Source organism: Meles meles, chromosome 7 (assembly GCF_922984935.1).
Source record: "Meles meles chromosome 7, mMelMel3.1 paternal haplotype, whole genome shotgun sequence".
Taxonomy (NCBI): Eukaryota; Metazoa; Chordata; class Mammalia; order Carnivora; family Mustelidae; genus Meles; species Meles meles.
Window position 1 is genome coordinate 6,950,389 of NC_060072.1, and position 21,203 is coordinate 6,971,591.

The following is a 21,203-nucleotide window of genomic DNA, read 5'->3' on the forward strand; positions in this document are numbered from 1 at the left end:
TCATCACGCATAGTGCGCACATTGCTCCTCAAGTTGACACGCTCACTTCCCCCACCCGCTTTCCACTACTGTCTCGAACGAACCCTACCCCGTGCGCGAAAGCCCCGCCCTCTTCCGCGAAACCCCGCCTCTCGCCGTCCATCGGGACGGTAGCACATGCGCAAGAGTGCGTCTCCGCCCCCGCCCCCGCCCCCTCCTCCGCGCGGACCCGGCCCGTCCCGGCTCTGTCACCTCACAGTAGTCGTTGCCGGTGGCGGGCGCGGGGGCGCGTGTAGCGCAGGGCCGCCTTTCCCCCGCCCCTCAGGCCGGGCCTGGGCTCGGTCTCCCCCGCTCCCTCCGCTCCCCACCCCCGTCGGGTACGGGAAGGTCCAAGCCGCTGCCGGGTGCCTGAGGGACTTCGTGGCCGCCGCCGCCACGGGTCCCGATGGAGCCGCCGAATCTCTATCCGGTGAAGCTCTACGTGTACGACCTGTCCAAGGGCCTGGCCCGGCGGCTCAGCCCCATCATGCTGGGTGAGGGGTCTGGGGGCGGGCGAGAGGGTGCCGGGACGGCCGGCAGAGGTAGGGAGGCCTGGACCACGGCTCGTGGTGGGAACGCGGGGCCCAGAGGATGCAGGAAAGCGCGAGTGGAGAAGAGAGAGGTCTGAGGTTCGGGCGCCTGGAGCGCCACTTTCCCGACTTCGCGTTTGAATCCAGGAGGAAGGGATGGAGGAGTCACGCCCTCTCCCTGCCCACTGCGAGCCGTGGGGTGAGCCGGCGCTGCAGCCCGGCGGCTCCCCTGCCTCACTTGGGGAGCCCTTTACACTCCTTCCTCCGCCCCGGCGTAGGGGAGATGAGGATGCCTACCGCGCGGTGCCTTCGTGGTGGAGGGGACACTGCGGAGCTCCCCGGGTGGCCCTTAGAGAGCCTTCCCTCCGTGTCAAAAGGACACTCTCTGCAGTCTCTGGGGTAGATGGGGTAGGAAGCTAGAGCCGCCCGGGGGCCCAGCCATGGCTCCCAGATGGAGGTGAGGTCAGGTCTGCTACTGGAGCCCGAACTCGAGTACAGTGCGGTCTTCTCAACAGTTTTTAAGTGAATTGCTTTTGTCCAGATGGTTAGAAACCAATTCTAGGGGAGAACTGGATACTGTTGTGTCAGTAAGGGTTAGTAAAGGACGTATTTCAGTTGTGCTCCATTTAACTACTTACCGACCAGGAGAGAACATCAGCCCTAGTTCGCTGCACGTCAGACCTCATTATAACCCAAATACCGAAAGGTCTCCTCTAACACAGAAGTTGTCGCGTTTGTGATTTCAGTTGATTCTGGGCAGGAAAGGATTCCAGGCATTGAAAAATGGAACAGCTTTGGCAACATCCATTTGAATGGCTAGTTTTTCCTTATTTTTATGTACTCATTAGAGAGAGTGTTTTAATTCGTCTTGGTAAGTCAAGAGGACCGAAGTCAAGTAACAAGACTACTTGGGAGGCTTTTTTGTTTTGTTTTGTTTGACAGAGTGAGAGGTCACAAGTAGGCAGAGAGAGAGGGAGAAACAGGCTCCCCAGCTGAGCAGAGAGCCCGATGCGGGGCTCGATCCCAGGACCCTGAGATCATGACCTGATCCGAAGGCAGAGACTTAACCCACTGAGCCACCCAGGCGCCCCCTGGGAGGCATCTTTTGAATGTGCTTCAGTTTCTGGTGTATCATAGTGAGTTGCGCTTAATCTCTTAACTCTGGGCCAGTGAGTGGTTACTGATAGTTGGCTTTACCTCAGAATCACCTGGGATGCTTGTTAAAAATACAGATCACTTCGGGGTGCCTGGGTGGCTCAGTGGGTTAAAGCCTCTGCCTTCGGCTCAGGTCATGATCTCAGGGTCCTGGGATCGAGCCCCACATCCGGCTCTCTGCTCAGCGGGGAGCCTGCTTCCTCCTCTCTCTCTGCCTGCCTCTCCACCTACTTGTGATCTCTCTCTGTCAAATAAATAAATTTAAAAAAAAAATACAGATCACTTCACTTTCAACAAGTTTTGTTCAATGGAAGTAGAGAAAACGAGGTTGGAACAGTTCTTTAAATATTCGGTGTGTTTAAAGCAAAGGATTTATACATGCTCCTGTAGGCAGATAATTATCTGGAAGAATACATAAGAAATTGAAACAGTGGTAACTTATGGGAAGGGGAACTTGATGCCTGAGGACAGGAATAGAAGGAAGACTTCACTGTAAACTTTTTGTACCTTTCGAATTGTGTACTGCACACATATATTTATTCAAAATAAGCGAGGTTTTAAATTTATGGATTCTAGAGCCTCATTACACAGGTACTAAATAAGAATCTTCTGGAGTTTTGATCCAAAAATCTGCATTTTTAATAAGCTCTTCAGATAATTGTTATGTAGCCAGGCCATTGTTGGCTAGAAGTTTGGGCCCAGATCACCAGTTGTTAAAATGACTAAGGCAAAGTTGAAAGCAAAACTTACAAAGTCATGGAGGAAGGTGCTAATCACTAACAGATTACATCAGTCAAGTTCTAACTAAACTTCTTGGAATGGAGCCATTATTTGGTTACTTTGGTCATAGCTATAAATGCCCTTAAGGAATCACTGCTGCGTGATTCATTCAATAGATTGTTTTTTGAGTGCCTGCTAGGTGCTAGTCCATGTGCTAAGCTTAACTGAGGACAATATATTGAGCAAAGTGTTCACTGCCGTCTTGGAGCTGCTCACCGGGGATGTGATAAGTGTTAGGCCGTGCAAGAAGCAAACAGGGTGCTGAGATTGAAAGTAACAAGAGAAACCTGACTTTAAGGGTATCAGAAGGAGTGACTTAAGTTGGAAGTCAAGGATCAAGTAGTAGTCACAGGAGGGTGGTGAGGGAGTTCTGGTGTTCTAGGCATGAGGAAGATCAATCTGCCAAGGCCCGGAGATAGGATAGAGCCTGGCCTTGTCCTGGAACTGAAAGAAGGCCTTTGTGGAGTATCATGGGTGAAGGGGAAACTGCCATAACTGAAGGGGGAGGGCCAGACAGGCCCCCTCCCCCTACTTTTTTTAATAGATGAGAAATCCTAGAAGGATCACAGGCAAAAATGGGAACTTCACCAGTTTGGCACATCTGCCCGCAATGGTATTTCTGAGAACATCACCTTGCCTGCAAGTCTAATTCTCTCTTCTCTATCCCTTTTCCCCCATATTGCTTTTATGCGTTTTGCAAAAGTAATGAAAGGATTATCAAAGCTAATAATCACTCCTTTCTAGAGTTGGAAACTTTTGGAAAATGGGCATTGCCTTACTGGTTCACCCTGTCCAGACATCACCAACCTTAAAGTTGGGTATGTCCCAGTGTATTGATTTCCCATTCTCAAATATATTTGAACATTTACAAAGTCCACTTGTTCCCTGATTTTTGCTATATGACTTCTAGAAGCATATTAATAGCTTGCATTTGTTGAGAACTTCCCATGAGCCACACTCTTTTTTTCTGAGTACTTTGTGTGTGTTATAATCCTCACCATAGTTTTGTGAGGTAGGTCCTGTGATTACTTCCATTTTTCATTTGAGGAACCTGAGACATAAAGCGTTAAGAGACTCTCCCCCCACACCCCCCACCAAAAAGGAAACTAGCCCCTGCTCACACAGCTGGTAAGTGGCAGGGCCGGGTTATAAACACAAGCATTCTGACTTTCAGGACTCATGTTGTCAATCATTTCCTTATATCACCTCTACTGTGGAATGTGTCCCTTTATAATTTTTCAAGTTCGTAAAGGCATCTGTGGTCAAGTGTTTCAAATTTGGATGAGAAAAGAATCTGGGCTCAGTGTTTCTGTGCCATTCATAATCATGGATTTATGATCATTGCTCATCGCACTCATTTTGCCATATTAAATTAGTGTGGCCTCATCAGTTGTACCGTATTCTTGTTATGATGGTTCCTCATTAAAAGACCCCATCTAGGGGCGCCTGGGTGGCTCAGTGGGTTAAGCCTCTGCCTTCAGCTCAGGTCATGATCCCAGAGTCCTGGGATCGAGCCCCACATTGGGCTCTCTGCTCTGCAGGGAGCCTGCTTCCTCCTCTCTCTCTGCCTGCCTCTCTGCCTAGTTGTGATTTCTCTCTGTCAAATAAATAAAATATTTAAAAAAAAAAAAAGACCCCATCTAGGGGTGCCTGGGTGGCTGCCTCCAGCTCAAGGCATGATCCCAGAGGCCTGGGATGGAGCCCAGGGTACCTGCTTCTCCCTCTCCCTCTGCCTGCCGCTCTGCCTACTTGTGCGTGTGCGCGCTCTCTCTCTCTGTGTCAAATAAATAAATAAAATCTTAAAAAAAAAAAAAAAGACCCCATCTAGCTCTATTACAGTCATGACTGGACTGGAGAGAGCCTAGTGGAATTCCCTCCTCCTCCAAACAGTGTGGACTCCACAGCTTTATCCTGTCCAGTGTCCAGTCTGCTAGAATAATTGCTTTGCGTGAAGGTATTTCTGGTGCACTGTCCTTCATTCACTATGAAATGGTCCCAGATTTATCCTTAGCGTTCTAATAGACAGCTGATTACACCTCTTTTTCATAATGTACCATTTGTCTAAGATAATTAGCTATAATAATTGTCCTTTAAGTTCCTCTTCTTGATAATTTTGGCTGTTCTTTAAATTTCATGACCTTTTTCAGTGCTCAAGAACATAGAGACAAATGCAGAGATGCTTGGGTTTTTTTTTTAATTGTGATAAGGATACATTATGTTTGTTGATTGTTTTCTAATCTAAAATTTTGTGTGCATGCACGTATCCCAGGGTTACGTTTATTTTTTATTTTTTTCAGAAGCCTATCTCAAAATTGTTCTCAGGTTTAAAGACAGAAAGATATAGAACCTGTTTATTTATTTATTTATTTATTGGCAGAATGCGATCTAATGAATATTCGAGATTTTACTTTATACTCAGTGCTTTGCTTACTTCTGTAATACCAATAGTAATGAAGTAAAAAACATGAATTCTGAGGGGTGCCTGGGTGGCTCAGTCAGTTGAGCATCTGCATTTGGCTCAGGTCTTAATCTTGGGGTCCTGGGGCTCCCTGCTCAAGGGGCAGTCTGCCTCTTCCTCTCTTTCTGACCCTCCCCCAGCTCCTGCTCTCACTTGCGTGTATGCACCCCCCCTCAAATGAATAAATAAAAACTTTTTTTTTAAAGAGTTTATTTATTTGACAGAGATCACAAGTAGGCAATGGGGGAAGGGGTAAACTAAGCTCCCCTCTGAGCAGAGAACCTGACATGGGGCTCGATCCCAGGACCCTGAGATCATGAGCTGAGCCACAGGCAGAGGCTTAACCCACTGAGCCACCCAGGCGCCCCCGGTTCAGCACATGTTAGCTTTTCAAAAGCTATGCTGTCTGCCAGAATACTTTTGCTTGGCCTGGCTAACTTCTGCTCATCCTTGAAGTCTCAACTAACATGTCTTTCTCTAGGAATACAACCCCACAAGTCTTGGTCACGTGTCCCCAGTATATGCTCATAACATCCTATGCTCCACTTTAATAGCATTCATCATTCTATTTCGTAATTGTTTTCTTTTTCAGAGAGAGCAGCACTTGCAAGCAGGGTGGGGTGGCAGCAGGGCAGTGGTTTGGGCGGGGGGTGGATCTTAAACAGGCTCCACACTCAGCACAGAGCCCAACGTGGAGCTCAATCTCATGACCCTGAGATAACGACCTGAGCCGAAATCAAGTCAGTTGCTGGGGCACCTGGGTGGCTCCGACGGTTAAGCATCTACCATCTACCTAGGGGTCCTGGGATCAAGCCCTGCATTGGGCTCCTTGCTCCACAGGGAGCCTGCTTCTCCCTCTCCCTCTGCCTGCCGTTCTCCCTACTTGTGCTCTCTATCTCTCTGTCAGATAAATATATAAAATCTTAAAAAAAAAAAAAATTTTTCAGATGCTTCACTGGCTAAACCACCCAGGCACCCCTATAATTGCTTATTTCCTCATCAGTGTTCATGCACCCCCAGAACTGGACTGGAAGCTCCACTGGGGGCAAGAACTCTATAGATTTATCCAGAGTCTAGCACAGTGACGGGTGTTCAGTAAATATAGCCTGGCTGAACGGGGGAATGTTGCAGACCTACCTCAAAGTATTGCTACAAGGCCTGACTAATGAAAACAAGCAAGGGTTAAAGGGAACTCTCTCAGTACTGAGAAAGAGAGCTCCTAAGTCAGTTATTTTATACAAGGAAAGAATCCTGTACTGGCTCCAAGGAATCCTAGCATTGGAATATCAAGTAGTTTTAAACCTACTTTTTTTTTTTAAACATTAAAATACCCTCTCAGTTTTTGGGGGCGCCTGGGTGGCTCAGTGGGTTAAGCCTCTGCCTTCGACTCAGGTCGTGATCTCAGGGTCCTGGGATCAAGCCCGGAATTGGGCTCTCTGCTCATCAGGGACCCTTCTTCCCCGACTCTTTCTCTCTGCCTGCTGCTCTGCCTCCTTGTGATCTTTCTCTGTGTCAAATAAATAAAATCTTAAAAATAAATAAATATAATAAAATACCCTCTCAGTTTTTAACAATATACTGCATTTGATTTTGTGATAACCTTTCTCTGCCTGAAGGAAGGGAAAGCCCTCCTGCCAATAGCCTTTTTTTTTTCCTTACAATATTGGCACAGAGATCACTTATGTTATACAAATGTTTCCTTTTACCTCTTTCCCACCTAGATTCAATATTTATCCAGTGGCCCCAGAGAAGAGCAAGCTGATTTTGTAAATTGACATTAACCCCTTCGCGTTGCTGGTCATCTGGCAGATGCTGAGCCAACCAGCAGATTAAAACGTTGCCAGTTAAGGGCGCCTGGCTGGCTCAGTGGGAGGAGCATGCCGCTCCATCTCACGGTTGTGAGTTCGAGCCCCACACTGGGTGCAGAGTACTAAAAATAAGTAAATAAACCTAAAAAATGTTTTAATAAAAAAAAAAAAGCATTGCCAGTTAAAACCACTCTCCAGGGGTACCTGGCTGGTTCAGTAGGTGGAGCACGTGGCTCCTGATCTCCAGACTGTGAGTTCGAGCCCTACATTTGGTGTCGAGACTCCTTAAAAATAAAATCTTAAAACTAAATAAATACACTATCAATAACACGGCATGTTAACTGGAATTAAAACAGAATAAATAAAAACACTATCATTAGAGGAATTTGGGAGGTGAGCTAGGGCTGCATTTCGTTTATACCAGTGACGTAATGCTACTTGCACAGAGCCCCGTGCTGCCCCATCACCAAACAGACATTTGCTGAACACCAGCCGTATTCCAGGTGCTGATCTCGAGCCTGGCCTACAGTCCGCGTGTACGTCTATGTGCCAAGATGCGGTATTTTCTCCTTGGCTTATGTATACTAACTCACCTCTTTCACAGTCAGTGGGATGCTGACTAATGCAGACCTCACTCTGCATTCTTTGTTACTCTTGAGGGAAACAGGACTGATACCCCTGCCTTCCATTTGTTTTCATGTGCATACTTCATAGCCCTTGAAATCCGTGCCCTAGATGTTCCAGCAAGCTTGGAGATACGCAGGCATCTGACCCACCCACTCTTGGGCCTGCTGACAAAACCCTAATGGGAAAATAATCTGTTTCTGTAAAGTGCTAATATCCACTGAGCCTAATTCATGTTCCAAAATGGCCCTGTGACCTAATTCAGTCTCAAATCACCACCCTCCTACTCACTCCCGCCCCAGTGCGGCCAACAACAAAAAAATTTTTTTAAGATTTTATTTATTTATTTGCCACCAAATAAAATAAAATAAATTTATTTATTAACACCACCCAGGTGCCCCAGGGCAAATATTTATTAACATCATTTTACAAACAGGTAAATAAAGAGGCACGGTTTGTCCGGCATAAAAGCAAGGAGGAGAAACCACGATATGCCAATGTACTCGCTGGAGCAGTTCAGGGAGAAACATAAGGGCAGTTGCTCAGCAGCCTGTTCTTGGGAGGAAAAGAACAAGGGCCACAGTCTCCTCTGTCAAGTGACAGCCACTGGAAAGTGGAACTAAACTGATTTTTTAAAAATTTTGTTGGCCAGGGGCACCTGGGTAGCTCAGTGGGTTAAAGCCTCTGCCTTCGCTCAGGTCATGATCCCAGGGATCTGGGATCAAGTGCCACATTGGGCCCTCTGCTCAGCAGGGCGCCTGCTTCCTCCTCTCTCTTCCTGCCTCTCTGCCTACTTGTGATTTCTAGCTGTCAAATAAATAAAATCTTAAAAAAAAAAGAATGATTTTAAATAAATAAATGAATATTTGCCCTACTCCACCACTTAAGGATGTTGTGAGAATAAGGATGACTGAGAGTCAGGATAAGCAAGGACGTACGTCTGCGGAAGCTGCATTTGAAGACGCTTGTCCTAAATGGGTCACCAGTGCCGTGCGGCATCCAGTCTGTTTCTCAATCACCTCTGTGGGGTTTCAGCTCAGTTTGGATAAGGGCAGAGCCTGCCCCACAGGCTAGGGAGCTACCCCAGGAACCCCAGCCCTGAATCCCTCTGTCCATTCGGGCCTTGTGGGCCAACGTAGCAGGTCTTTTAGTGAAAAGCACACTGGTCTCCTAACTGAAGGAGAGACGGAACTCTGCTCCGTTTTCTTTTCCTTGTTACTGCATTTAGCCTGGCAACACTAACAGGGAATGAGATGTTTGTATTGAAAATAGACACAGTATTTCATATTAATTCCCTACATACTGAAATCTCTTCTTAGATCTTACCACCAACCCTAAGGTAAAATTTAACTTTTGGAGGTCTTTACCTTTCTCCCCAAGGCCATTGTACCTAGTATAGTCTCCATTTATCAAAATTCTGGGTACCATACACTGTGATGCTGTATTTTATTTTATTGTTTCAAGAGGGGAGGGGGAGTAGGGGTAGAAAGAGATCTTAAGAGACTCTCCGCTGAGGACAGAGCCCTTGCAGGGCTCAGTCTCATGACCCTGGCCTGAGCCAAAATCAAAAGTTGGACGCTTAATCCACTGAGCCACCCAGGCGCCCCTACAGTTCTCTTACAAGACGTAGATGTCTTTTAAAAACATGGATCCAGGGGCGCCTGGGTGGCTCAGTGGGTTAAAGTCTCTGCCTTCAGCTCGGGTCATGATCCCAGGGTCCTGGGATGGAGCTCCTCATGGGGGCGGGGGTGGGGGAGCTTTCTGCTCAGCAGGGAACCTGCTTCCCTCTCTCTCTCTCTGCCTGCCTCTCTGCCTCCTTGTGATCTCTGTCTGTCAAATAAATAAATAAGATCTTTAAAAACAATGAATAAAAATAAAAACGTGGATGTGATCGAGGCACTCTGTAGCCTAACAACCACGAATGCCCCCACGGTGTAGGGCAGCCTTCTGTCCGGGCTTACCCTACTTTGCCGGCGCCCCTGCTGGCCCCTTTCCCTCCTGTCACCATCGCTGCACTCTTGTCTCTAACCTGTCTTTGTCACAACTGTGCATCTATACATATTCACACTGGCGGAAAGGTCCACTCCGGACCCTTCTTGTTCCCTGGTTGAATTGCTGCTTGTAAAGTTTCCTTATCTTTATTATATGTAACATCTTATTTTTAGCACTCTGTAATTATACCACTCTATAATTAGAGCCTATCAACATTGTATTTTACTTAGTTATGTGTGTGTCTCTCTTTCCATTCGACTTTGGGCTCCTTACAGGCAGGAGAGTGATCTGTTCATATTTTCATTTCCATACCTAACATCGTTTCTGCCATGTGGATATAGAGTACATCTGGATTGACTATTCAGATGGATGGCGTTTGTCAAGTTTTGCTCTGTCATTTCCTGAAGGATTTCACCTCACATATGCTCAATGAAGAAGTAGATAGTAGCCTTTTGATACCATTGTTCTGTTGTCTGTATATGTGAGACAAAGAAATTAAAAAGGCAAAGTTGGGGCACCCGGGTGGCTCCGTGGGTTAAAGCCTCTGCCTTCGGCTCAGGTCATGATCCCAGGGTCCTGGGATCGAGCCCCACGTCGCGCTCTCTGCTCAGTGGGAAGCCTGTCTCTCCTCCTCTCTCTCTGCCTACCTTTCTGCCTGCTTGTGATCTCTGCCTGTGAAATAAATAAATAAAATCTTTAAAAATAAATAAATAAAATTTAAAAAGTAAAAATAAAAGGCAAGTTGAATTGACCCTGAAGAGGAAAAAAAGCAGACACAAAACTGGGGGACATCTGTACCAGTGTTTTTTGTCTTGCATTCTAGTTAACATGACATACCTGTATCAGGACCTGAGGACCTTATTGGAGGAGAACTGCATTCCTAGAAAGTCTCCCAAGAGGTTTTTAATAGGTTATTCTGGGTGTTTTTGTTTTTAGGATTATTTATTTCAGAGAGAGAGAGAGTTTTGTTTTGTTTTGTTTTGCGTCAAGGGAGAGAAATTCTTCCCCCCAACTCAAAGATTTTTTTTTTTTTTAAGATTTTATGGGGCGCCTGGGTGGCTCAGTGGGTTAAAGCCTCTGCCTTTCGCTCGGGTCATGATTCCAGGGTCCTGGGATCGAGCCCCGCATTGGGCTCTCTGCTTGGCGGAGAGCCTGCTTCCTCCTCTCTCTCTCTCTCTCTGCCTGCCTCTCTCCCTACTTGTGATCTCTAAAAAAAAAAAAAGATTAAAAAAAAAAAAGATTTTATGTACTTATGACAGAGAGGGAACACAAGCAGAGAGAGAGGGAGAAGCAGGCTTCCCACAGAGCAGAGAGCTGGATGCGGGTCTCAATCCCATGACCCTGGGATCAGGACCCAAGCCGAAGGCAGACGCCTAATGACTGAGCCACCCAGGCGCCCCCACCCAAAGATTTATTTATTTATTTATTTATTTATTTTATTTGAGAGAGGCAGCCAGAGAGGGAACACAAGCAGGGGGAGCGGAGAGGGAGAAGCAGGCTTCCTGCTGAGCAGGGAACCAGATGTGGGGCTCAATCCCAGGACCCTGGGACCATGACCTGAGCCAAAGGCAGAGGCTTAAGGACTGACCCACCCAGGTGCCCCAAGGGAGAGAAAGTCTTAAGCAGACCCTGCACTCAGTGCAGAAATCAATCCTATGACCCTGAGATCATGACCTGAGCTGAAACCAAGAGTCAGACACTTAACCGACTGCATCACCCAGGTGCCCCCTGGGTTAATCTGGGTTTGAGTGATGGTCTGAATTGACTCAGGCTGAAAGGGACATTTAGTCTGATCCCAAGTGGCTAAATCTCTTCTTTTCTCCACAGGGAAACAACTGGAAGGCATCTGGTAAGTTGGGTGGGGCGCTACAGTGATTGGCTAGTTACTGAAACAAAGCAGTACCTGTGCGATTCAGGTCTCTGTGGCTTCCAGCTTGAAACCCAGCACTCCCTGTCATCAAATTTCTAACTTCTAAAGCGGTGGTGGTTCTCAACCAGGGGTAATCTTGTGCCCTGACTCTCACCCCAGGGACATTTGGCAGTGTCTAGAGACATTTTTGATGGGGGGGTGGAGGCCAGAGTTGCTGCTGTAAACATCCTACCATGCACAGGACAGGCGTCACAGCAAAGAATTATCCAGCCCAAAAAACGGCGGTAGTGCTGAGGCTAAGAAACCCTGCTCTAAAGAAAGGCAGGATGATGTCATGCCCACTCCCCAGCCAAGGCTTTCTAACGACAGAAGTCTCAAGGGCCCACATGTCTGTCTTGAAACTCGTCCACTTTGGTGCCTCTGTCCTCGATCCGTCCCTGTCGGACAAGATGGTAGCTGGGTTTTCAGTTCCATAAAGGGGAAACCGTAGGTCAGTATTGCACCGGGACTCCTGAGCCTGCTGACATTTGGAATGACCAGAATGATCTTTGTTTTGTTTGACTCAGACCAAGTAACATGACCGCCTTCCCCCGAAATAGGTCCACACTTCTCATCTGGTCTGGCCCTCAGCAGGGTTCAGGTTAACTGCTCCTGTTAGTTTTAAAAGTCTGGGAACATACCTGGTCTGCAGAGCTTGATTTCACTAACGGTTTCTCAGTATCAGGGTGAATCCAGGGCCTCCCCTCTGCGGACATGATCTATAGCAATGGTTCTCCAGGAGGACAGTTCTGCCCCCGAGAACAATCCAGACAAATGTCTGGAGACAGGTTTGGTTGTCACAGCTGGTGGGGGGTGGGATGCTCCTGGCATCCAGTGGGGGGAGGTCAGGATGTTGCTAAACTTCCTAGAAACACAGGACAGCCCCCCAATCAAGAGTTCTCCAGCCCCAAATGTTAATAGTGCCAAAGATGAGAAACTGTAGGATATTTATGCCTTTGGTTAGTTTCATAAGGCTGTTGACCTTGTAAGTCCTATCCTTGGGCAGAAATTACTCTCCTTCCAGGGTGGTGTTTGCTTTTTCCGAGACCAGTTTTACGTTTTCTGGCTTACCGTCTCTCTTCTCTGCTTTGCAGGCACACCTCCATAGTTGTGCACAAGGATGAGTTCTACTTCGGCGTTGGTGGCATCTCTAGCTGTCCCCCAGTGAGTGGCTTCCCTCACACCCTTCCCCAGTCTCAGGTCCCTGGGGTCCCCGCTCTGTATGTCTGGCTTCTAGCCCAGTGGATGTCGGCCTGTGACTTAGTTCCTCGTAACTACCTTAAGACTCAGCTCAAGAATACCCTTCCCTAGCCTCCTCTCTGCTCCCTCAGCATTTGGGGGTCCCTCTGGGTCCCACCGAGTGTGCTACGGTAGATGAACCATTCCTGAGTCTCTGCAGGGAGCTGTGTGTCAGCTCCTTGTGACCTGAGACTGTGTCTCGCCCTCTGTCCCCATCACCAGCTCAGTGCCCAGCTCATAGTATGAGTGATCATAGTAGGAGTGATCAGCTCATAGTAGGAACTCAGCCAGTGTTCAGCTGAAGGATGAGGGCTCTGAGAGGTAAAGTGTGTTGCCCCAAGTTATAGGGCCAGTAAGTGGCACCGGGGTGTAAGTCAGGACTCTCTGCCTCTAAAGTCCATACACCTTTCCAAGAAATTTCTCTCCGAGCTAAGGGTTTTCACAGGAGGTACTCAAGCAGAGACCAAGCAACCATTCATTTTGATACTCCTAAATGGAAAGGCATTCTGATTTCTTCCTCTCACCGGTTCGCCACCTTCTCTAACAAATCCTTCTCTAACAAATCCTTCATGAAGCCCAGTTAATTCCACCTCGTAAATGTATCTTGAGTCAGTCTCTCTCTCTCTCTCCATCTCTTCCCGTTTCCAGAGCTTTCACCTTCGTCCATGCCCCCCTCACAGCTAGCCTGGACCGCAGCAGGACCTCTGCCGCTGCTCCTCCGTCAGGACGCCCCCCCGGGGGGCGAAGTGATCTTTTCAAAATGAAAATCTGGTCCTGGTATTCCCCTGCTCTGTCAGAACTCCCCTACTGCTCTTGGAATAAAACCCAGCAAGCTTAGCCTGGCCTCCGGACCCTCCCTGATCTGGTCTCGGTCTCCAGCTCCGCATGACCTTTTCAGGTGGTGCCTTTCCCCACCCCCACCCCCTTCTCATTTCTGGAGCATTCCATGGACATTGGAACCTAAGCTCTCGCTTCAGCTCACCTCCCTGATCCTTCACCTTGTTCTGCCTCTCCATCCTTCAGGTCTGAGCTCAGTGTTAGTCTCTCAGGCAAGTCCTCCCAAACCCGTCCGACTGGAAAGGTCCCCTGTCGCACTGGTGGCATTCTGTATTTTTCCAGCAAGACCCTTATTGCAGCTCATAGTTATGCATTGGTTTATGGGATTTTTTTTGTCTGCCTTCCTGCTAGACGATAAGCTCCATGAGGGCAAGGATCTGATCTGTTTTGTCCCCATCGTACCCCCAGTGTCTAGCGTAAGGCACGGCACCTAGTAAGTTCTCGGTGCATGTTTGTCATATGAGTGAACGACAGGGACTCAGCTAGTGACCTTTCAGTCTCTTACGATTCTGAGACCATTATTCTTGGACCACCCTAGTTACCCTGCTCGCCACGCTTTCCCCGGTGCCTAGAACAATGTCACGCACACAGTAGGTGCTTAATAGCTGTTGCATGAATGAATGATCTTTTCTAGGAGCTCTGCTCAGGAGTCCTCTCCCTTACTTCCCCAGCCCCTTCCCAGCTCTGTCCTCCCCAGTGATCTGTTGCTTCACCCTTGGCCGGTTTCCACCTTGGCCTCAGTCTCTCCTTTGGTCTGCTGTGGCAGTCTGTTAGCCCGCGGCAGAGGGTTTTCTGTAGGCTTTCCGTGGCCCATTAACTCCCTATCACCATTATTAGATCATCCTCACAGATCAGAACAGGACTGAGTTGTGGAAGTATTTGCCAGCCCACCCGGTCTCTCAGAGTCCTTCACATTTTCCCAGTCTTCCCAGGGACATCAAGTGGGTCACAAGAAAAAACTGTCTGTAGACACTTAAATGTAGGCCTAGAAAGAGGCCTGTCCAGTGCTGGCCATTTCTGGTTATCCTGTTGTGCCCTTGGGATCAGGCATGTTGGAGACAAAGGGAGACTTCAGGTTCTGGATTTCTATTTTTTTTTTTATTTCTATTTTTTTAATCAACCGGAGGCGTAGACAGCATAAGGGGTCTGACCGGCCAGAGACTCGGCTTCCCCGGGCCCCGCCAGAAACCAAGAGCCCAGCTTCTTAGCCACATGGCCAGCGCGGGGCAGTGGAGAGTTGACGGGAAGCTCTAAACCACCGCAGCCTTGATCCAATAGGAAATAACACTCTTTGTCTGCCCTGGGTGCTCTGAAAGTTAAACGTTGTTGGAACAGAGCGTTGGTGGCCTTCCATGGGAAGCCACATGAAAAAATTCAGTGGAGATGGTGACTTAATGACTTTCTTTGGGTTGGCTCTTTTAGGGAGGGACATTGCTTGGGCCCCCAGACTCTGTGGTTGATGTGGGGAGCACGGAAGTCACAGAAGAACTCTTTCAGGAGTACCTCTCCTCCCTGAGGGAGTCTCTGTTCCGGTGAGTGGAGACACGGGCGGTGGTTAGCCAGGTCTGTCCCCACACTAGACAACAGGCCCTGGAGGGCAGCCACCAGCTTACATCCCCTAGCGCGCTCAGCACAAGGTCTGGCCCAGAACTGGCTGAGTAAGTTGGAAGAGAAGGCAGTTCTGCCCCAGAGAGAGCTCAGCATTGCTTCGAGGCTGGTAGTCCGTCCCAGCGTACCTTGAAGTGCCGAAACTCTGAGGGCAGGAAGGGCTATTTATTCCTCCCGACTCAAATCAGCCGCTGCTGCTCGCAGCCCACACTGGGCAAGTACCTTGTCCTGAAAAGTCAAAAACGGGGTTTGTGGACGGGTCGGGATGACCTGCGACCTTGCGCAGGTTCTCTCTTCCAGAAGCTTTATTTAGTCCGCGGTAGTAAGTGTTCAGCTGTAACCCTTGAGCTCTGCTTTGGTGAATACAAAGATTCTCCTGAAACGGTAGAGGAGCGATATATTTTCATTTCCTCCTTCCCTTCAAAATCGGGGTCTTACGGTCCACGGTGGCAAGTCCAGCAGCCGTCCGGAGCGTGAGAGAGGAGGAGAATCCCAGGGCTCGTACTCAGCTGTGCTCGCCTTGCCGTTACTTGGGTTGAATTGTTGCACTTACGTGCTCGCTGCCCCTCTGATCTGTTCTCCGAACCTTTCCCACAACGCACAGGAGAGAGTCCTACAATGTCTTTGAAAACAACTGTAACACCTTCACCAACGAAGTGGTGCAGTTCCTGACCGGCCGGAAGATCCCTTCTTACATCACCGACCTTCCCTCTGAAATTCTATCCACGTAAGTGGCCTCGGTCTCCGGCCCTGCCCTTGAAACCCCTGTCCACGGTCCGTGCACGTGTCTGGCCCACGTCTGCCCTCCCCCTGCTCTCAGCGGAATCCTCCCGTGGGTGGTGTGCCCCGTCGTGGTGGCATCTGCCAGCAGGGGAGGCCACCATTCCCTCAGTCCCTGGTCCCCACCTGTGCGACCTTCACCCTCCCTGGAGTCGGACCCGCTCTGCCCTGACCTGACTGCAACCGCAGGGCTTAGGAACCCGCTTGAATCTAGCTCGGGCATTGACACACCATCCTGGCGTCTGTCTGTCACGTTGCTCATGAGGCAGGCCGCTCCCCAGAAGCACATGAATATAAAACACTTTCAGATGGACAAGCAAAGGATAGATCGGAGCATAAGTGTGGTGGCTTATTCTGTAAGTGTCATTGGTCTTGCTTCCTCTGTACCGTGAGCTCTTTGAGGCCCTCAAAGACAAATTCCTCCTGGCCTCTGTGGCACCCAGTCAGCCCTCCCACCTGATGTCGGCGTCCCAGTCTCGAATGTCCCCTAAAAGGGCACGCACACCCAAACCCATCATACCCTTCCTACCTTGGCTGTTGATTATGTTAAGGCAGCCTCTACCCACTCCAGGACCCTGTCCCACCCGCTGACTCTGACTCAGTTTCTCCTGAACTGGGGCCCTGTCCACCAGAGGTCCTGACAGGTTTAGCAGGCTCGGCAAGGTGAGGTGTTTTCCACGCGTGGGTAGGAACCCCTCAGGAAAAACTCGCAGAGGAAACAGGACTGCTGTGTCCTGGTGGGGAGAGCCCCCCCCGGGCCTGGCCCTTCCTGCGTGTTCCTCAGTGGGTGTGTTGAACCCCACAGCCTTGCTATGGGTCCGAAGTAGTAAGCGTTGCTAAGGGATCTGGGTTACGGGGCCCTAAGCAAGGAGAAGTAGCTGGAATGTTCTTGCTGCTGTTATTTGATGCGTGGAGTTCCAGGACTTGTCTGGATCAGGGCTAATATATCCTGGTTTCATCTGTTCATGCTCGAGAATGCTTCATTCCCTTCAAATCTGGACTTGATTTTCAAAAAGGGCGCTGTCCACTGAAGAAAGAGAAGACCAATAACTGAGATGTGTCGTGGGTCCCTGATTTAAGGTTGTAGGAATTTTGGAAAATCTCCAAGACTCCAGTATTGGCAATGTTCTGGTACAGAAAGGTCAGAAAGCTCTAGCTCCCTGTGTGTGGCCAGCCTAGTTCAAGCCGCCAAGCTAACCGGGACCTAGCAGTGAAGGTGCGAAGATGGCGGCGTCTACTGAGGCGGGGACCCCAAGGGTAAAAGGGCAGAGCAGGCTATCTCGAGAGCCCCCCCCCCCATGAACGTCACTTGCGGGGCAGGTGACAAAACTGAGGCTGTGCTGTCCTTCTTCCTGGTTGGTGGCACCCCTGCCCCCGTGGGCGCAGCTGTGATGGTCTACACCCAACCCACCCCAGCCTCTGGGTCTCTTTTCTCCACAGGCCCTTCGGACAGGCCCTGCGGACCTTCCTGGACCCCCGGATTCAGCCTCCTGAAGGGAGCCCCGTGGGCCCACCCAACGGCCAAAGCTAACAGGACTGCATGGGACCGCCCTGCCTCACAGGGGCTTTTCCTTTTTAAACAAAACAAACCCTACCAGATTTCTATTTTATAATTTTACATCAGAGCTAACAACCAGGGGACGGCTTTTTAAATTTCCCAGGGAAGGATGTCACCAGGCTGCGTGTAGGACAATGCTGCTAAGAAACAGAACAAAATGCCATCCCTTCTAATAGTATTATACTAATTTATTAAGGCTGTCTTGTCTGTGAGTTCACTTCTGACGCTGCTTCCTGAGCGTCCTCCGCACTGGAGAAAGGGAGGGGGTTTGTTTAAGCAGAAGGCGAGAGGCACAGTTTGGGGGAGCCCCGACCTAGCACCTCTTTCCACAGACCGCCCATGCTCTCCGCAACTTGTCACCACCTGGGAGACCCGGGTGGGTTTTACGACACCCGTGAAGCACCAGTTGTGACATCCCAGAAGCAGTGACTCTGGGTTTTAAAGGAACCAAAGGACTTGGTGCACCTGAGACCCGTTTCAGGAAGACTGACCCAACCCAAGTGAACTCTGTAGCCGCAACCTCTCTTACCGTCCCTCCCTGCCCCAAGCAAGGCCACAGGGCCAGGCCTGGAGCGACCAGAAGCCTCAGGATCGAGGGAGAGTGACAGCAAGTGTCAGGCCAGAGAGTACAGGATAAAGCCATTCTTCCTTCCACCTACCGATTGCCAATCCTCTGACATCAGTTTTGGAGAAGCTGCCTAGCTGCCCGCGGGCTGCTCTTCCTCGGCGTAGCTGGCCTGTCATGGTGGAGGTTCGGGCTGGAGCGCCAGAGACCCAGGCCTTTAGTCTACAAGTAATAATGTAGGTTATTTGCCGTCACTGCCCCGCCAGTGCCGAAACCAATATGCAGTGTTCGGCTAGGGACCAAGGGGGAAGGATTCCCTACTCTAGGAAAATATCCCTGATGTAGAAAGAATAATAATGCAGAATCAAGGTGGCAAGAAAATTGTGAATTGCTTCCAATAGAGATGTTTTACATTATCCTCAATGTGTTTTGAAGGCACATGTTATTTCCGTTGGTATGACTTTAAGGATGCATTGTTGAGAGCCTGCCTGGGCACCTTCCTAATGAGCCGCTGCAGGAACTTATAGGGAGGAACAGTCTGGACGTTTCTCCTCTGGAGAGGCTCTCCGATTCCTTTTTTTCACGTGCCTCTCTTAAGTTTTTGGGCAGTGAGTGTGGCGAAGGGTCGTAGAACTGCCGGGTCTCTGAGTCCCAGCCCTGGCATCTGTGGGCTCCTCCTGCCGCAGCTCCTGCCACTTCTCAGACTTGAATTATGTTCTCTTTCCTGGGGTCTGGCCCGTAGCAGGTGCCTTTGCTTTTCAGAAAGCTGCTGCTCATCTCTGGCCTCATCCCCTCCTGTCTCCGCCATTCGTCCTAGCAGTTGGCACCTTTGGGGTCTCAGCGAGAGGAAAAGATGGTTTTCTCCCTTAGTGTTGCTCTGTGACCTGACCGGGGGCACCTCCACAGTGACCAGCTTTGATGTCCAGGGTCCTTTTGGAGAGCAGAAACCAGCAGAGACTGTACTTAATGTGGACCTGCTGGCAGAATTGGGCTCATGGAGAATGGGCTTCAGGCTGGATTTCTCCCAGGAGGGCAGCTTGTTGGCGAAGGCCTTCGCCCTGCCTCCCACCCAGTTTCTCTCCTGTTCCGGCTTGCCTCGCCTAGCCCTCTCTTCCAGGCTCCTGCTCCAGACCTCTGCTCCCAGAACTCTCAGCTCTACCCAGAGGGCACTGGGCACCACAGGCTCTTCCCCTCTTCTCCCCCATATCTAGGCTCAGCTGGCTTCACTCCTAATAGCAGTCATTCCAGGCCCAGGAGAAGTTAGCCAAAGTGCTACCCTGAGAGACTGAGTCACTCGGTTCATTGAAAGCCTCCCGTCATGCCCAGCAGCCATTCGTGCCAATGCCTGTGCCCTGGGGATTGTGGGGTCTTCTCAGAGCTCTCCAGGAAGCCAAGCTCTCTCTCCCCATCCAAGTCCCCCTGTCACTCAATTTTGGAAGCCTGGGCTCAGGCTACGACCCCTAACCCCATCCTCACATGTCTTGGTCAATCCCAGAACCCCAGGAGCGGGCTCATTGTGACCAGCTAGCTCCACACGGGTGTGCGAGGTGAGCAGAGTGAGAACGGAGCCGTGTGTAATCGTATCATACAGCGGGCACCTCCATGCAGGTCCATTGGTTTAAAGGAACAGGGAAAGAGGACGGATGAGACCATCACCCCTCCCCAAAATAAAGCTGTACCTTTGAGATTCCTTTTCACCCTTAAAGTCAAACTACCAATAACTGTCTCGTATGGAGGTGTTTGCTGGTTTCTTTGTGGTGTTTTTTCTATAATGCAATAAACTCATTTCTGCCTGCCGCATTTGTGTAGTGCCTCAAGGTCACGGTACGCGTTCAACATAGCCAGGCTTCTGTCTGCCTCTGAGCTTAACCTTGCTGAGTCTGGATAGTCTGCCTTTCCTTGGTCGTAAGCCTTATGGATAAGAAGCGACCCTAGCAGGGAAGAATGCATGACTTTCACCATTGGTTTGCAAAAATGGGGAAAGGGCCCAGAGAGAAGACCACTTGCCGAGTATCACCTTGTGACCCGTGGTAGAGTAAGACTCAGAGCCCCGTCGGCTGGCCCAAGCTTCAGAGCTCTTCCCCGAGGACGCGGGCCATCAGAGGACATCTGACCTCACCAAGAAGTGTTCCCTCCTGGTTTCATGTTGGCTATCGGCTGGGTCTGCGGCCCTAAGGATCTCTCCCTACCTTGCTACCGTGACCTCCCTGGACAGGTGTCCGGGTAGGTGGAGAGCTCTCCGACCGGCCCCTGGTACTCGCCCGCTTTGAGCGAACACCTTCCACGGGCTGAGCCTATGCGAGGTGCTTTCACATGCGACATGCGACAGACTTGAGATGTGGTTACGGGTCTCCTGCTACAGCTGGGGAGACAGGTGCGGAGAAAGGAAGTTACCCATGTGGCCCATGACTGAGCCCTCGGGTCTAAGTCATGTGTTCTCACCACCACCCCCGTGAGACCTCACTGTTGAGGCGTTGAGTGTCTTTCCAGCACGCCAGCTGGAGAAGACGGTTCTGGCTCTCCAGAGGTCACACAGGGTAGGTGGTTTTGGCTGGCCTTGTTTTCTCCCCCCGCCCCCACCCCGTGATGGCTGGCACGTTCAGAGGCAGGAGTCCTTAAGAGCGCCTGCTCCGAGATCACAGAGCCCGAGCATGTATGAAGCAGCACCGGGCTCTGGGCTGGGGGTGCAGTGGGTGAACAGGACCCACAGGGCCCCTGCCTGGCAGGGATTCTATTCTGGGGAGGTTGGGAGACAAAAAGGGGAGAGAAGTTTGGTCCTCTGAGGTGGCACAGCCCTGGGGAGGAATTAAAAGCAGGTGGCAGCGAGTGTGTGAATCGGGGGAAGCCGTGTGACAAGGCGAGGTTTCAGCTGAGGCCTAACTGACAAAGGACAGATGCGACAGAACATTCCGGGCAGAGGGAGCAGCAAGTGTCAAGAACACTGGAAGGACTGAAGGAGACCAGAGTGGCTGGAGCCTGAGAGCCGAGGCGTTGGCGGAAGGTATGGAGGCCGGAGAGGCCGGTGGGTCAGATGGTGCCAGGCCTTGTAGGTCAAAAAATGACATGCTCGATTTACTGTGTTGTGAACAGACTGGGGGGGGGGGGGGCGCCTGGGTGGCTCAGTGGGTCCAAGCCTCTGCCTTTGGCTCAGGTCATGATCCCAGGGTCCTGGGGATCGAGTCCCGCATCGGGCTCTCTGCTCAGCGGGGAGCCTGCTTCCCCCCTCTCTGCCTGCCTCCCTGCCTACTTGTGATCTCTCTATCTCTCTGTCAAATAAAGAAAGAAAGAACAGACTGGGGATGGGGCAGCGTGAGAGGAGCAGCAGGAAACCAGGGAGGGGGG

At 50.2% G+C, this 21,203-nt stretch overlaps 1 protein-coding gene across 1 annotated transcript; it reads left to right on the forward strand.

Annotated features, from left to right (window-relative positions):
• Window positions 1-193: 193 nt before the first annotated feature.
• DESI1 (desumoylating isopeptidase 1) lies at window positions 194-19,658 on the forward strand. The gene is made up of 6 exons (XM_046013168.1): window positions 194-512; window positions 11,193-11,214; window positions 12,369-12,438; window positions 14,773-14,882; window positions 15,563-15,685; window positions 17,179-19,658. Exons 1-6 carry the CDS (start codon window positions 425-427, stop codon window positions 17,267-17,269), a joined length of 504 nt encoding a protein of 167 aa, XP_045869124.1. The 5' UTR covers window positions 194-424; the 3' UTR covers window positions 17,270-19,658.
• Window positions 19,659-21,203: the final 1,545 nt, after the last annotated feature.